Source organism: Sesamum indicum, linkage group LG8, assembly GCF_026168435.1.
Source record: "Sesamum indicum cultivar Baizhima isolate 11 linkage group LG8, ASM2616843v1, whole genome shotgun sequence".
Classification (NCBI taxonomy): Eukaryota; Viridiplantae; Streptophyta; class Magnoliopsida; order Lamiales; family Pedaliaceae; genus Sesamum; species Sesamum indicum.
The window spans coordinates 13,858,284-13,874,287 of record NC_142664.1 but is presented as its reverse complement, the minus strand read 5'-3'; the positions used below and the strand labels follow the sequence as shown (position 1 = coordinate 13,874,287).

General features: G+C 45.1%; 1 protein-coding gene across 1 annotated transcript; it reads left to right on the top strand.

Moving 5' to 3' along the window:
* The first annotated feature begins 2,781 nt into the window (after positions 1 to 2,781).
* Positions 2,782 to 7,442, top strand: LOC148787219 (uncharacterized). The gene is made up of 7 exons (XM_088883535.1): positions 2,782 to 3,244; positions 3,348 to 3,623; positions 4,752 to 5,118; positions 5,351 to 6,062; positions 6,159 to 6,481; positions 6,677 to 6,850; positions 6,938 to 7,442. Exons 1-7 carry the CDS (start codon positions 2,782 to 2,784, stop codon positions 7,440 to 7,442), a joined length of 2,820 nt encoding a protein of 939 aa, XP_088739661.1.
* The last annotated feature ends 8,562 nt before the right edge of the window (positions 7,443 to 16,004 follow it).

Sequence of the window (16,004 nt, the reverse complement as noted above, 5' to 3'; positions counted from 1 at the left end):
TCGGTTTCCCAGAGACTTTCAGTCGATGGGTTGAGGAGTGTATCAGTTTACCTTCCTTTTCGGTGGGGATGAACGGAAAGCCACATGGATATTTTGCGGGTGCCAGAGGGCTTCGATAGGGCGACCCCTTATCACCATATCTCTTCGTCCTTGTGATGGAGGTTCTACATATGGGAATACTACAGCTGATCAAGCAGGACATGAACTTCGCATTCCATTGGAAGTGTGACGATCTTAGAATCTTCCAACTGGTGTTTGCTGATGACTTACTCCTATTCTGCCGGGCCAATACTGCATCTGTTCGGGTCTTCAAATCCGGATTAGATAGATTTGCTGATTGGTCGGGGTTACGCCTCAATGTTGAAAAAAGCCACATCATCATATCCCGATCAGCCCAGAATATACGAGAGGAGCTACTTGCGGTGTTGGGGTTTCAGGAAGGCCACTTACCGAAGAGGTATCTGGGTCTACCATTGATCTCTTCTCGATTATCTATCGCCGACTTCCAACCATTACTGAGTAAGATCGATACACGGATCAATGGTTGGGAGGGATTGGCACTGTCATATGCCGGCAGGGTACAAATCATTAAGTCTGTTCTTGTGGCTATGGGTGTCTATTGGGCTTCAGCATTTATTTTGCCAAAAGGGGTCATTAAAAACATTGAGAAGCGATTGCGAGCCTTCTTATGGAGAGGTACGGAAAATAGTGGATACCCTAAAGTTGCATGGAAGGAGATTTGCAAACCGAAGGAGGAGGGAGGCCTTGGCCTTAAGGATATAGGAACTCTTAATCGTGCATTGATGTGCAAAAAACTCTGTGAAGTCATCCAATGTGATAAGACTTCTATTTGGTTCAAGTGGCTGCGGCATCGCAGACTACGAGATGATTCGATATGGACTATCCCGGAGAATCGTGGACCATGGGGATGGAGAAAAATGTTGAGGTTGAGAGGCTGGTTACGCTCAGTGGTGGAATATCGCATTGGTGATGGAAGTGATTTTTTCTTATGGAAGGATCTCTAGCATCACCTTGGGCCCCTCCTTGACAGATTTCCGCGAGGACCCAACAGTCTGGGATTGCATGAGTCTACCATGCTAAGCTCGGTTATCTGTGAGGGTCATTGGCACTGGCCATTGATCACGGACATGGAATGCGTGGAGATTACACACGTGCTGCCTCGGATCCATGGGGGTACAGATCGTATTATATGGAAAGGCTCGAGTGGGAAACCCACCACCCAAGAGTTCTATCGGGCTATGATACCAGCAGGACCGAAAGTAGGTTGGATTTCACTACTTTCGGGTTCTTTAAAGATCCCGCGATATTTGTTTATCCTTTGGCTAGCTATCCTGGAGAAGCTCGCAACGACGGATAAACCATGGCTTTCCCATCTTGGGTGCTGCGTGCTGTGCAATGAAGACATGGTGGAGTCACATAACCACCTGTTTTTCCACTGCAGATTTAGTAGAAGATGCCTCAGTAGTATTCGGCGCATTGTACGATTCCAGTGCCCTAATCGGGATTGGGTTAGTCATGTTGAATGGGGTGCAAGAAAATGGAGTGGGAAGCACATCATCAATATATCCTACCGATGCCTGCTTGGATCGTGTGTATACCATATTTGGAGGGAGAGAGACCTGAGACGTTTTGAGCACGAGGAGAGGCCCCCGAGTGTAGTGGCCAACTTAATAGTAGAAGATGTTTGGCAACTTATACTTAGTATTAAGCTTCCTAGCTCTATTAGCACATGTTCCTTGTATAGACTGTGGCGTATCCCTTGGCCTATTGAGGGAAGCGCCTAATGAGGGACACTGTTGTACTATACTTTCTTCTTAATGAAAATTACACTTACCCAAAAAAAAAAAAAATCGTGCCAAACAGCTTAATTTTGAACGTTCTCAGAATTCCATGAAACTTGACCCAAACGTAGATATAGACCCATGGATTTGTGTAGTAAATTTGCTAAGTGTAATAATAACTACAAGTTAGTGTAAAAAGGAAACGAAGTTCCTTTAATAAAACCGTGCATAAAAGCTAAATTTTGAACGTTCTCAGAATTCTACGAAACTTGACCCAAACGTAGGACTAGACCCATGCATTTGTGTGGTAAATTTGCTAAGCGTAAAGACGAGGTGAGGAGAGGCGGTTTGGAGGTCGAAATAGGCGAGAAATTCCATCGTTCGCACTCGCACAGTTTTGGGGAAGGAAATGGAGTCATTCTAGCCGGGAACGACATTGATTTACGCATTGGTTCTTCATCCCTAGGATTAGGGTTTCGCCCCACCGAAGAATTTGAACGAGCGCATGAGGAAGACGAAACGACACTGGACGTTTCAGCCATGGATGATGACGGCGTTCGGGTTTCTGATGTTAGGGAAGACTTACCAATGGAAAAAGGTACGAACTTGGACGCGACTTTGGAGGATACTGTGCGCCGCCCAAATCTAGGGTTAGGTGACGCACCATCGCAGAACAACAATGGCGGACAAAAAAGGGGCTTGTTCAACATGGTTGAGTTCATTTGTCTTGCCCAATCTGTAATCGACGCAGGTGATAATGAATCAATGTTGTCCTTGAAGAATTGAAATCAAAATGGGAATCGAGATTTGGGAAGAAGGTTGTCGTGCGATGTTTTCCGACGATAGCGTCGGTACCACGTCGGGCATGGAGAAACCTTATGCAGTCGGCGTTAGGGGATCGAACAACGGAAAAACGAATAGAGCTGCAGTCTGTTAATCCGTCGTCGCGCAGTTTGGTGAGCAAAACAGTACGGAAACGATGCCAACAGTTGTTGGTTCAGTTTCTGGTTCTTTTCCGACCACTCTGACGGAGATCTGGCTGGCGACAGCAGAAAACGATGTTTTGCCGGCGAGAATGGAGATGGCGCCGGAATCTACTGACGTGGGGGATGACGCAATCGCTGACGTCACCGCTGACATGGGGCATGACACAGGTGCTGACATCATCGCCAACATGGGACATGACACAGGTGCTGAGGTCATCGCTGATAGGGGACATGACACAAATGCTGATGCAGGCGATGATGTCAGCAATAAAGTGGAAAAAAATAGATTTTTTGCCCCTAAAATTGCTTCAACTTCTACGGGATTATTTGTCGGTAATATACCACTGCACGCTAATTCCAACTTAATTCTTGATGATAAAATTGCTCGTGATTTCAACAATTCATCCCGCAAAACATTATCCTACATAGCCCCAAAGATGGAAATGGGAAGTTGTGGTACGACCTTCAATAGATACTATACGCGAGGGGTCCAAACGATGGAAATCAACAACAGTGGGTTACTTTTTGGGGAAATGACCGTATTATCATCACCTAAAAGAATATGCTCAATCGGTCTGGCCGGCATTACGGGAGGTTACAGCAATAGTAAATGGTTTCTTTTTCTTCCAATTTAAAACTGTAATTGATATGCAAGAAGTGATAGAAGGGGGTCCGTGGCTATTCCAGGGGCAGCCGATTGTGCTTCAGAAGTGGGAACCAGGGATGGCTATGAGAAAGCTGAAGCATACACAAGTGCCGGTCTGGATTAAACTTCGCCACCTTCCGATGGAATTCTGGACGACGGAAGGACTGAGCACTGTTGCAAGTGGAGTGGGTAAGCCTCTTTACCCGGATGCAATAACAAGAGCATGCACGAGATTGGACTTCGCTCGTGTATGCGTGATGATTGATGTAACACAAAAGATTGAAAAACATATTATCATCATGACACTGGATGAAGATGGTGGGGAGACACCTTGCAAGGTTGATGTTGAATACGAATGGCTCCCCGATGTTGGGGCATACAGTTAAGGATTGTACATTGAACAAACCTCGCAAACTGACTAAGCCACCGATAGCTGTTGTACAAAAATCTATCATCCCCCCCCCCCAACCAACCGCCCCTGAAAAGGGAAGCAGCACATTAAACCATACGGCTGATGAGACATCGAGACGAGAGGCGAATGATGTTCATGTAGAACGCAATGTATCCAAACATAGCGATAAGGGTAAGGAAGTGGTTATATATGATGCCTTTGATGCTTTACATTTGCTAGATGACGCAGAAGAGCCAACTAGGGGTCCTAACATTAGCAGCCCCGTCAGTAGTGATCCATGTTGAACATTGCTGCGTGGAACGTCCGCGGTATTCTATGTGATGAAGAAACAACTTAGACACATAATCACTTATTCTTCCGATGCCGATTTAGCAGAAGATGCCTTATAGCCATACGGGAAATAATTCGATTAGATTGGCCCAATCGCACATGGGCAATGGATGTGGAATGGGCAGTAAAAAAATGGAGAGGGAAGCATATCATCAATGCAGCATACCGAGCATTACTTGAGTCATTGGTTTACCATTTGTGGCGAGAAAGAAACTCCAGACGGTTCCAGCAAAGTGAACACCCGCCTAATGTATTGGCTTCTCATATTATTGACGATGTTAGGCAGAGGATTTTGAGCCTTAATCTTTCCAGTTCGATTAGTACATGTGCTCTTTATAGACTATGGCGTATCCTTTGGCCTATCGAGGGACTACCCAATTAATTGTTGTACTGTACCATATTTTTCATTAATGAAATTTACCATTATCGAAAAAAAAGGGACCATCAACTCGCATTAAAGGACCTTGTCTCTGAATACAGGTTACATTTTTTGGGTATTTTGGAAACTCGTGTTCGATTAAATAATGTTATGCCTATTCAGTCATTTCTGCTTCCTCAATGGAAATGGTTTGTAGATTATGCCTCTATTGGAAACCGTATATGGCTTGCTTGGGATGAAAATATTATTGACGTACATGTACTTGAATCAGGGGAACAATTTATGCACTGTCGTGTTACTAGTAAGACTGATAATGAAGTTTTTATTATTACTATTGTTTATGGTGCATCTGAGGTGATTGATTGGAGAGCCCTATGGACCACATTAGGGACAGTGGCCCAACAATATACGGATGATCCATGGCTGGTGGGGGGGGGGATTTCAACGCAATCCGTGATCTTAATGGTAGGTGGCATTTCGGGAGATATAAGGATGGCCATGGAAGAACTTAATGCTGGCATTCAGGAGGCCGGGTTATTGCTACTACCTATGCAAGGTGAATGGTATACATGGCACAACTGCAGTACGACCACACGTAATCTATGGAAGCGACTGGATTGGATTCTTATTAATGATCGTTGGCTTGCGAGGTTTCCTACATCGTCATATCATTGCCTTACGCCCCCGGACTTCTGACCACTCACCTTTAGTCTTATATAGGGATTCACAACAACAAAATGGAGGTATGTTTCGATTTGATAATTATCTAACCCATTCGCCTGATTTTATCCCTAGTGTACAGAATATTTGGCAGCATGAGGTGGTTGGCGTGCCTATGTATGCAGTGTCACGTAAACTAAAAGCCCTCAAACCAGTCTTCAGACAGCAGAGGAGGAATAAGGGAGACTTGACTCTCAATGTCCAATTAGCGAAGGGATTCCTTGAAGAGGCACAAAACTTGGTGAGTTCAGACAGGCAGAATGAGCTCTTCCTTTTTCTGGAACATTGCTGCCGGCTAGTGTACGCTAAAGCGGCCAAACTTGAGCAAATTATGCTACAACAGAGAGCCAAGATGCAATGGATGAAGGGAGGGGACCAATGCTCCCGGATTTTCTTTTGCAAGATCGCTCAGAGACGGGCAGTGAGGAGGATCTTGCAAATAAATGATGAGAATGGTACCACTCACACAGAATCGAGTGAGGTCGTGCATGAATTCGTGTCATTTTATCAGAACTTCTTAGGAGGTAACAGACGTCGGTTATTGGTGGATATTAACTACCTCAGACCTTGGGCAAGGCATATACTATCCAATGAGGAGGCTAGCCACTTATCTCTACCTTTCTCACCGGAAGATGTGAAGCAAGCCATTTTTGACATTGTCGAGGATAAGGCTCCGGGCCCTGATGGTTTCTCATCCGGATTCTTCAAGGCAGCTTGGCCAATTGTGGGCACAGAAGTTACAAGGGCAGTACTGGATTTCTTTACCACGGGGAAACTCCTTAAACAAGTTAACTCCACACTTTTGGCATTGATCCCCAAGGTACATACTCCTATGTCTGTCAATGATTTTAGACCAATCTCATGCTGCAATGTTTTATATAAGGTCATTGCTAAACTGCTTGTCCAACGGTTGAGTGTGGTTCTGGACAAGTTAATCAGTCCCTGCCAAGCAGCCTTCATCCTGGGAAGAAGCATTGAGGACAACATTATGTTAGCACAGGAACTGTTCACAGGCTATAACCAGATACACCTTCCCCCAAGATGTGCACTTAAAGTGGATATTAGTAAGGCCTATGACACAGTCGAGTGTGACTTCCTTGTTGCGATTTTACAGTTCTTCAACTTTCCAACTACATTCATTAGATGCATTGAGGAGTGCATTACGACGGCCTCATTTCCGATTGGTCTCAATGGAAAACCTCACGGGTTTTTTAATGGAGCGAGAGGTCTACGACAAGGAGACCCTTTATCTCCTTACCTTTTTGTGCTTGTCATGGAAGTTTTACATTTGGGATTTTTACAATTAATTGAACAGGACATGCAATTCACCTACCATTAGAAGTGTGAGCCAGCTAGGGTATTCCAGTTGGGTTTTGCAGATGATCTCCTACTTTTCTGCAGAGCTGATATGGACTCTATCCGAGTGTTCAAGATGGGACTGGACAGGTTTGTGGAGTGGTCAGGCCTCCGGTTGAATGTACAAAAGAGTCACCTAATTATTTCCCGGTCTGCACAAGATAGGAAAGAACAGATGCTAGCAGTGCTGGGCTTTCAAGAAGGGCATCTCCCGATGAGGTACTTGGGTCTCCCTCTACTCTCATCTAGATTGTCTATTTCCGATTGTCAACCACTTGTATCTAAAATTGATGCACGTATTACTAGATGGGAAGGAATATCATTATCATATGTTGGGCGGGTACAAATCATCAAATTTGTACTTTCAACACTGAGCTTGCATTGGGCATCTGCATTTATCTTACCGAAGGCTGTCATTAAGGAAGTGGAGAAACACCTACGAACATTCCTATGGAAAGGAACCTCAATGACGGGATATGCCAAAGTAGCGTGGAAAGATGTTTGCAAACCGGTAGAAGAAGGGGGTCTAGGAATTAAAGATATTGGTATTCTTAATCGTGTCTTAATGACAAAGAAATCGTGCGATGTCATTAGATGTGACCGAACATCTATCTGGGTTGAGTGGTTGCAACACGGACGATTACAAAATAACTCCATATGGACAGTTGGCGAACAGGGAGGATCGTGGGGTTGGAGAAAGTTGCTTCGTCTTCACAGCTATATCCAACCAATGGTGGAGCTTCGTATTGGAGATGGAGACCTTCTATCTTTGGAAGGATCCATGGCATCAACTTGGACCCCTGCTTCCTAGATTTCCACGTCGACCGAACTTACTTGGGCTTGAAGACTCCATTAAGCTTTCTTCGGTCATTGATGGGGGCCAATGGCACTGGCCCCTCATCACGGATCTGGAATGCCTCCAAATCACATATACACTACCTCAGATTCATGGAGGCGATATGATCATATGGCGATTTCCTGATGGGCAACCCACTACCCAAGCACTTTATCGACTCTTTTTTTTTTGGGTAAGTGTAATTTTCATTAAAGAAAAGAAAGTATAGTACAACAGAGTCCCTCTTTAGGCGCTTCCCTCGACAGGCCAAGGGATACGCCACAGTCTATACAAGGCACATGTGCTAATAGATCTAGGAAGCTTAATACTGAGTATACGTTGTCGAACATCTTCTACTATTAAGTTGCCCACTACGCTCGGGGGTCTCTCCTCGTGCTCAAAACGTCTCAGGTTTCTCTCCCTCCAAATATGGTATACACACGATCCAAGCAGGCATCGGTAGGATATATTGATGATGTGCTTCCCACGCCATTTTCTTGCTCCCCATTCAATATCACTAACCCAATCCCTATTAGGCCACTGGAATCGTACAATGCGCCGAATACTACTGAGGCATCTCCTACCAAATCTGCAGTGGAAAAATAGGTGGTTATGTGACTCCACCATGTCTTCATTGCACAACACGCAACACCCAAGATGGGAGAGCCATGGTTTATCCGTCGTTGCGAGCTTCTCCAGGATAGCTAGCCAAAGGATAAACAAATGTCGCGGGATCTTTAAAGAATCCGAAAGTAGTGAAATCCAACCTACTTTCGGTCCTGCTGGTATCATAGCCCGATAGAACTCCTGGGTAGTGGGTTTCCCACTCGAACCTTTCCATATAATACGATCTGTACCCCCATGGATCCGAGGCAGCACGTGTGTAATCTCCACACATTCCATGTCTGTGATCAATGGCCAGTGCCAATAGCCCTCACAGATAACCGAGCTTAACATGGTAGACTCATGCAATCCCAGACTGTTTGGTCCCCGTGGAAATCTGTGAAGGGGGGGCCCAAGGTGATGCCAGGGATCCTTCCATAAGAAAAAATCATTTCCATCACCAATACGATATTCCACCACTGAGCGTAACCAGCCTCTCAACCTCAACATTTTTCTCCATCCCCATGGTCCACGATTCTCCGGGATAGTCCATATCGAATCATCTCGTAGTCTGCCATGCCGCAGCCACTCGACCCAGATAGAAGTCCTATCACATCGGATGACTTCACATAGCTTTTTGCACATCAATGCTCGATTAAGAGTTCCCATATCCTTAAGGCCAAGTCCTCCCTCCTCCTTCGGTTTGCAACTCCATGCAACTTTAGGGTATCCACTATTTCCGGTACCTCTCCATAAGAAAGCTCGCAATCGCTTCTTAATATCTTTCATGACCCCTTTTCGCAAAATAAATGCCGAAGCCCAATAAACACCCATAGCCACAAGAACAGACTTAATGATTTGTACCCTGCCGGCATATGACAGTGTCACTCCCTCCCAACCATTGATACGTGTATCGATCTTACTCAGTAATGGTTGGAAGTCGGCGATAGATAATCGAGAAGAGATCAATGGTAGACCCAAATACCTCATCGGTAAGTGGCCTTCCTGAAACCCCAACACCGCAAGTAGCTCCTCTCGTACATTTTGGGCTGATCGGGATATGATGATGTGGCTTTTTTCAACCTTGAGGCGTAACCCCGACCAATCAGCAAATCTATCTAATCCGGATTTGAAGACTCGAACAGATTCAGTTTTGGCCCGACAGAATAGGAGTAAGTCATCAGCGAACCCCAGTTGGAAGATTCTAATATCGTCACACTTCCAATGGAATGCGAAGTTCATGTCCTGCTCTATTAGCTATAGCATTCCCATGTGTAGAGCCTCCATCACAAGGACGAAGAGATATGGCGATAAGGGGTCGCCCTGTCGAAGCCCTCTGGCACCCGCAAAATATCCATGTGGCTTTCCGTTCATTCCCACCGAAAAGGAAGGTGAGCTGATACACTCCTCAACCCATCGTCTAAGCATCTCTGGGAAACCGAATAGCTGAAGCACTAGACAGTGTCATACGCCTTTCGAATATCAACTTTCAAAGCACATCTCGGTGGGAGTCGGGCCTGATTGTAACCAGTGAAGAGTTCCTGTGCTAACATAACATTGTCCCCTATGCTTCGGCCAGGGACAAACGCTGCCTGGCAGGGGCTGATAATCTTGTCCAATACCACACTCAATTTTTGGACAATAAGTTTAGCAATGATTTTTATAAAGTACGTTACAGCAGGAGATAGGGCGAAAATCTGCAACAGATGTGGGAGAGTGTACCTTGGGGATAACCGTCAATATTGTGCTATTAATCTGCTTAAGAACAGGTAATGACATTCGATTTCTCAGACCGTGGGCTAGGCACATTTTGAGTAATGAGGAATCTACCACTTTACTGTTACCATTCACACCAGCAGATGTCAAACAGGCGGTTTTTGACATTGATGAGGACAAGGCCCCTGGCCCGGACGGATACTCATCGGGCTTCTTCAAAGCAGCATGGCCTATAGTTGGACAGGAGGTGACTTCGGCAGTACTGGACTTCTTTAGTACAGGCCGACTTTTGAAGCAGATAAATACTACACTTTTGGCGCTCATACCAAAAGTACATTCCCCTATGACAGTTAGTGATTTTCGACCCATTGCATGTTGTAATGCGATTTATAAGATCATTGCAAAGCTCATTGTCCAAAGGTTGAGTGTGATAATGGACAAACTGATCAGCCCATGCCAAGCGGCTTTTGTGCCGGGACGAAGCATTGGAGATAACATCATGCTAGCACAGGAACTCTTTACGGGATATAACCAGACTCGTCTACCTCCTAGATGTGCTCTGAAAGTTGACATCCGGAAGGCATACGACACAGTGGAGTGGGATTTCTTGATAGCAGTTATGGAGATGTTTGGATTCCCTACTACTTTTGTGAAGTGGATCGAGGAGTGTGTGACAACACCTTCATTCTCTGTTGGACTAAATGGGAAGCCCCATGGATTCTTTCGAGGAGCCAGAGGACTTCGACAGGGTGACCCTTTATCACCCTACCTATTTGTGCTTGCGATGGAAGTCCTACACTTGGGTTTACTACAGTTGATTGATCAGGAAGAGATATTTTCCCATCATTGGAAATGCGAGGCAGCCAGGATCTTTCAGTTGGGGTTTGCTGATGATGTGATACTATTTTGCCGTGCTGATATGGACTCTCTAAGAATCCTTAAAGCAGGTCTGGATCGTTTTGCTGAATGGTCGGGTCTTAGACTGAACGTACAGAAAAGCCACTTGATTATATCTCGCTCAACGCAAGCATTGAGTGAGGAGATGTTGGCATTACTCGGATTTCAAGAAGGGGTTCTTCCAATGAGGTATCTGGGGTTACCACTTATATCGTCTCGACTAACTATTGCAGATTGCCGTCCACTATTACTGAAGATTGACAAACGGATTGTTGGATGGGAAGGTACCACTATATCTTATGCTGGTAGAGTACAAATTATTAAATCTGTACTTATATCACTGAGTCTTTATTGGGCATCGGCATTTATATTACCTAAGAAAGTTATTAATGAAATTGAGAAAAGGTTGCGAACTTTCTTGTGGAAGGGAACGACGAATAGTGGCTATGCCAAGGTTGCTTGGAAAGATATATACCGACCTAAGGAGGAGGGAGGACTTGGATTCAAGGATATCAATACCTTGAACCATGCATTGATGACAAAAAAACTATGTGATGTCATTAGATGCGACAGGACATCGATTTGGGTTGAATGGCTGTACCAGGGACGCCTACAACACACCTCTATTTGGACGATTACGGACCATGGCGGCTCATGGGGATGGAGAAAAATACTTCGATTACGGATGTTTCTCCGAACCATGGTAGACTACCGTATTGGAGATGGGAGAAATTTCTTCTTGTGGCAGGATCCATGGCACCATCTTGGCCCACATTTTGACACCTTCCCACGAGGATCGAGGCTTCTTGGATTACATGAGTCATCCAAACTAAGCACGGTGATTCATGAAGGAGTATGGCAGTGGCCCCTTATCACGGATATTGAGTGTTTGGAGATCACACATGCTCTACCCACTATTTTTGGAGGGGAAGATCGTATAATTTGGAGATTTGAGAATGATCGACCAACAACACAGGCTATTTATGAGTTATTTGACCCACCAGGACCGAAAGTAGGCTGGTCTTCACTACTTTCGGGATCACTCAAAATCCCACGTCACAAATTTATTCTATGGCTCGCCATCCAAGGCAAGTTGGCTACGACAGACAAACCATGGCTTGCTCACCTTGGACCATGTGTCCTATGCAATGAAGGACTGACAGAGACACATGCACATTTATTCTTCCAATGCAGATTTAGTCGAAGATGTCTCACGGAAATTCGAAGAACAATATGATTCTTATGGTCCAATAGATTGTGGAAAGATGATATTACATGGGCTTCACAGAGATGGAGGGGTAAACACATAATCAACATGTCTTATAGAGCACTACTTTTTTTTTTGGGTAAGTGTAAGTTTCATTAAAAAAATAGGTAAACAGTACAGAGTACAAGTACAGAGTACAGAGTACAACAATCAAATGGTCAAATGGTGGTACCCCCAACAGACCAAGGGATACGCCAAAGTCTATAGAGTGCACATGTACTAATAGAACTGGAAAGATTAATACTAATTATCCTCTGTCTGACGTCTTCAATGATGCAGGTAGCTAATATAGCTTCCGGCCGATGAGTGTGCTCAAATCGTCTCAGATTCCTCTCTCACCATATATGGTAAATGCATGCACTAAGTAATGCTCGATAAGCAACATTAACAATATGCTTCCCCCTCCACTTCCTCGATGCCCATTCCACGTCTCTTGTCCACTCACGATTGGGCCAAGCAAATCGAATATGGTGTCGTATAGCTGCAAAGGCATCCTCTGCTATATCGACATCTGAAGAACATGTGATTGTGTGTCTCCGCTGCACCCTCGTCACAGAGAATAATAGAGCACTACTTGCAGCATGTGTATACCACATTTGGAAGGAAAGAAACCTGAGACGATTCGATCACACCGAGAGGACACCTACTACCATAGCATTACTGATCATTGAGGACATTAGACAGCGAATCCATAGCATCTCCCTCTCTAGATCAGTCAATACACGTGCTTTATTTAGATTATGGCGAATCCCTTGGCCTGTCAAGGGATAAACAATTTGGGAACCATATTGTTGTACTGTACCATTTTTACTCAATGAAACTTACTTTTACCGAAAAAAAAAATCTGCTTAAGAAGCTTCCCCATAGCGAAGAACTCCAGTACTGCCTTCGTTATCTTCTGTCCCACCACCGGCCAGGCGTTTTTATAGAATCCTGATGAATATCCATCAGGTCCAGGTGCTCTATCCTCGCCGATGTCAAAAATGGCTTTTTTTTATATCCTCTACACTAAACGGTTCAAGTAGGTGGCCTGTCTCCTCAGTTGTTATGAAATGTCTCGCCCAAGGCCGAAGAAACCGAAGGTCCATCACCCTCTGACGCCTGTCTCCCCCTAGTAAGGATTGATAATAGGATATGAATTCTTGTATGACTGCATTTGGTTCCGTAATTGTAGTTCCTTGGGGATGTTCGGCAACGTATACTCAGTATTAAGCTTCCTAGCTCTATTAGCACATGTGCCTTGTATAGACTGTGGCGTATCCCTTGGCCTGTCGAGGGAAGCACCTAATGATGGACACTGTTGTACTATACTTTCTTCTTAAGGAAAATTACACTTACCCCAAAATTGTAGTTCCTTGGGCATCATTAATTTGCAAGATTCGTCTAGCTGGCAATTTTACGAAAGAACACTCTGGAGCACTGGTCACCACCCTTCATCCATTCCATCTTTGCCCTCTGCTGTAGCATGATCCTCTCTAATTCGGCCGCCTTTGCATACACAAGTCAACTGCAGTGCTCCAACAGAAGAATAAGCTCATCTTGTCTGTGCGAGCTTACCAACCCTTGGGCCTGCTCCAGGAACCCCCTTGCCAACTCAACATTGTGAGAAAGATCCCCTTTATTTCTCCTCTGTTCTCGAAAAATAGGTTTGAGTGCCTTGAGTTTTCGGGTCACTGAGAACATAGGCACTCCCACTATTTGTTGCTGCCATATACTCTGCACGCTAGGAATAAAATCTGGTGAGAGAGTAAGGAAGTTGTCAAACCGGAACATACCTCCAAATCGCTGCTGATTATCCCCATTAACAACCATCGGCGAGTGATCCGATGTCCGTGGAGTGAGGCATTGGTAGAATACTGATGGAAACCGCAAAGTCCATGTATCATTGGTTAGCATACAATCAAGTCGCTTCCACAAGTTGCGAGGGCTAGCACTACGATTATGCCATGTGTACTATTCACCCTGCATCGGTAATGGCAAAAGTGCAGTATTCTGTAGGCATGTATTAAATTCCTCCATCGCCACTCTAATATCTCCCGACGTACCATAGACCTCACTGAGATCCCTGACTGCATTGAAGTCACCTCCAACCAGCCAGGGAGTATTAATGCATTGGACAGCTAGGGATTCTAGAGAGGCCCATAATTCTCGCCTATCAGAGACCTCAGTAGCACCATACACAATAGTAATATCAACATACTCTTGTAATGCTCTAATAGTGGCACGGCAGTGTATAAACTGGTTTCCCACCTCAATAATATCCACATCAGTGTAATTATAATCCCAAGCAATCCATATCCGATTTCCAATATTGTCATAATCCATAAACCATTTCCAATGAGGTATCAAAAATGATTGGATACTAGCACAGTTATTAATGCGAACACGTGTTTCTAAGAGACCAATAAAGTGTAACCTGAACTCAGCAATGATATCCTTGACCGCTAGCTGATGATCCCTCTTGTTCAGGCCACGTACGTTCCATATGGCAAGGTTTAACATGGGTCCCCAGGTACGGGGTTGCTTCGCTTAGGACCCCTTGATGAAACCTTCTGCACTATCTAGTTAATGTAGCGCATCGAAAGAGTTAAAAGTTACGATATCTTTACCTCTCTCTTCCCGATTGGGTCCCGCTGCAGTTGGACGGGTACCACGGTCTTCTATCTGCTTCTCCACAGTGTGAGGTGTTGGGTGGTCTCTTGTTCTTTCAGTCACCATTGGGCCTCGCAGTGCTCCCACTTTTGGTACATACACATTAACCGGTGGTTTGATAGATTTGGGTTTGTTGACAATGCACTCCTTGGCTGAGTGTCCCAATGTCATACAACTGGTGCACCTCGGGGGTAGCCATTCATACTCCACATCAATTTTGCACGGTAATTCTTCTCCTTCCTCATCCGGTGTCATAATAATAATGTGCTTTGGCATTTTCGAATTCACATCCAGCATAACGCATACACGAGCGAAATCCAGTCTTGTGCATGCTCTCGTGATCGCATTCGGGTATAAAGGTTTACCCACTCCACTAGCCACTATGCTGAGTCCCTCCTCTGTCCACAACTCCACCGGAAGGTGGCGCAATTTGATCCAGACAGGAACCTGTGTGTGTTTAAGTTTCCTCAGAACCATTCCCGGCTCCCATTTTTGAAGAACAATAGGCTGCCCCTGGAACAGCCATGGCCCTCCTTCAATAATATCTTCCATAACTGCGACTGACTTAAACTGGAAGAAAAAGAAACCGTTAGTAGTACCAGTTACCTCTCTTAAACCCGGCCAAACTGATACCGCGTATTCCTTCAAATGGTGAAAGTATGGGCGTTTCCCCAAAAAATATCCGACCGCGGTAGTTTTCCATCGTTTAGACCCATTTCGGATAGTGTCTAAAGTCGGTCTCAGAATCACCTCTCCATTTTGTAGAGTTGGAGCAATGAACTTGAGGGTCTTTCGCGTTGAGTGGTTAAATGCATGCGCAATTTTATCATCAATAATTGGTTCGGGGTATGCATTCAACGGAATGTTACCCACGTACAATCCCGTTTGGACTGGAGCAACAAAAGATTTTTCGTTCGCCATGTTGCACTCCACGTTCACTGTCATTGTGGTGGCAAAGAGCTGTTTTTTCCTACTTCCTTGATGACATCAGCAGCAGCATCACTGATGACATCAGTAGCAGCATCAATGCTTACATTGTCCTACTGTCCTACTGTCCTCACTCCCATTGTTGACATCAGCCCTAGCGATGCTGATGTCAGCAGAATGTCCATCCAACCTTTGCGCCAAGTCATTGTCATCTGCCAAGTCAGCCGCTGAGTTGGGCTCCACGTCAGCTTCGACGTCCCCATAACCAAGCACCACGTCACTACCACCATCCACGTCACTCGCCGGCAAAACCGCAGGAAAATGCGTTAGATTCGTCTCAGTTCGCCGGAGAGGGTTTCCAGCAACTTTCTTCGCCGGCTGTGGAGGTTCCTTCATCATCAGACCGTCGGAAATCACTGCTACTATCATCGGATTCCTTCCAAGTTGCAGCCCGTCGGTGTCCGTCGTCTTCTCCA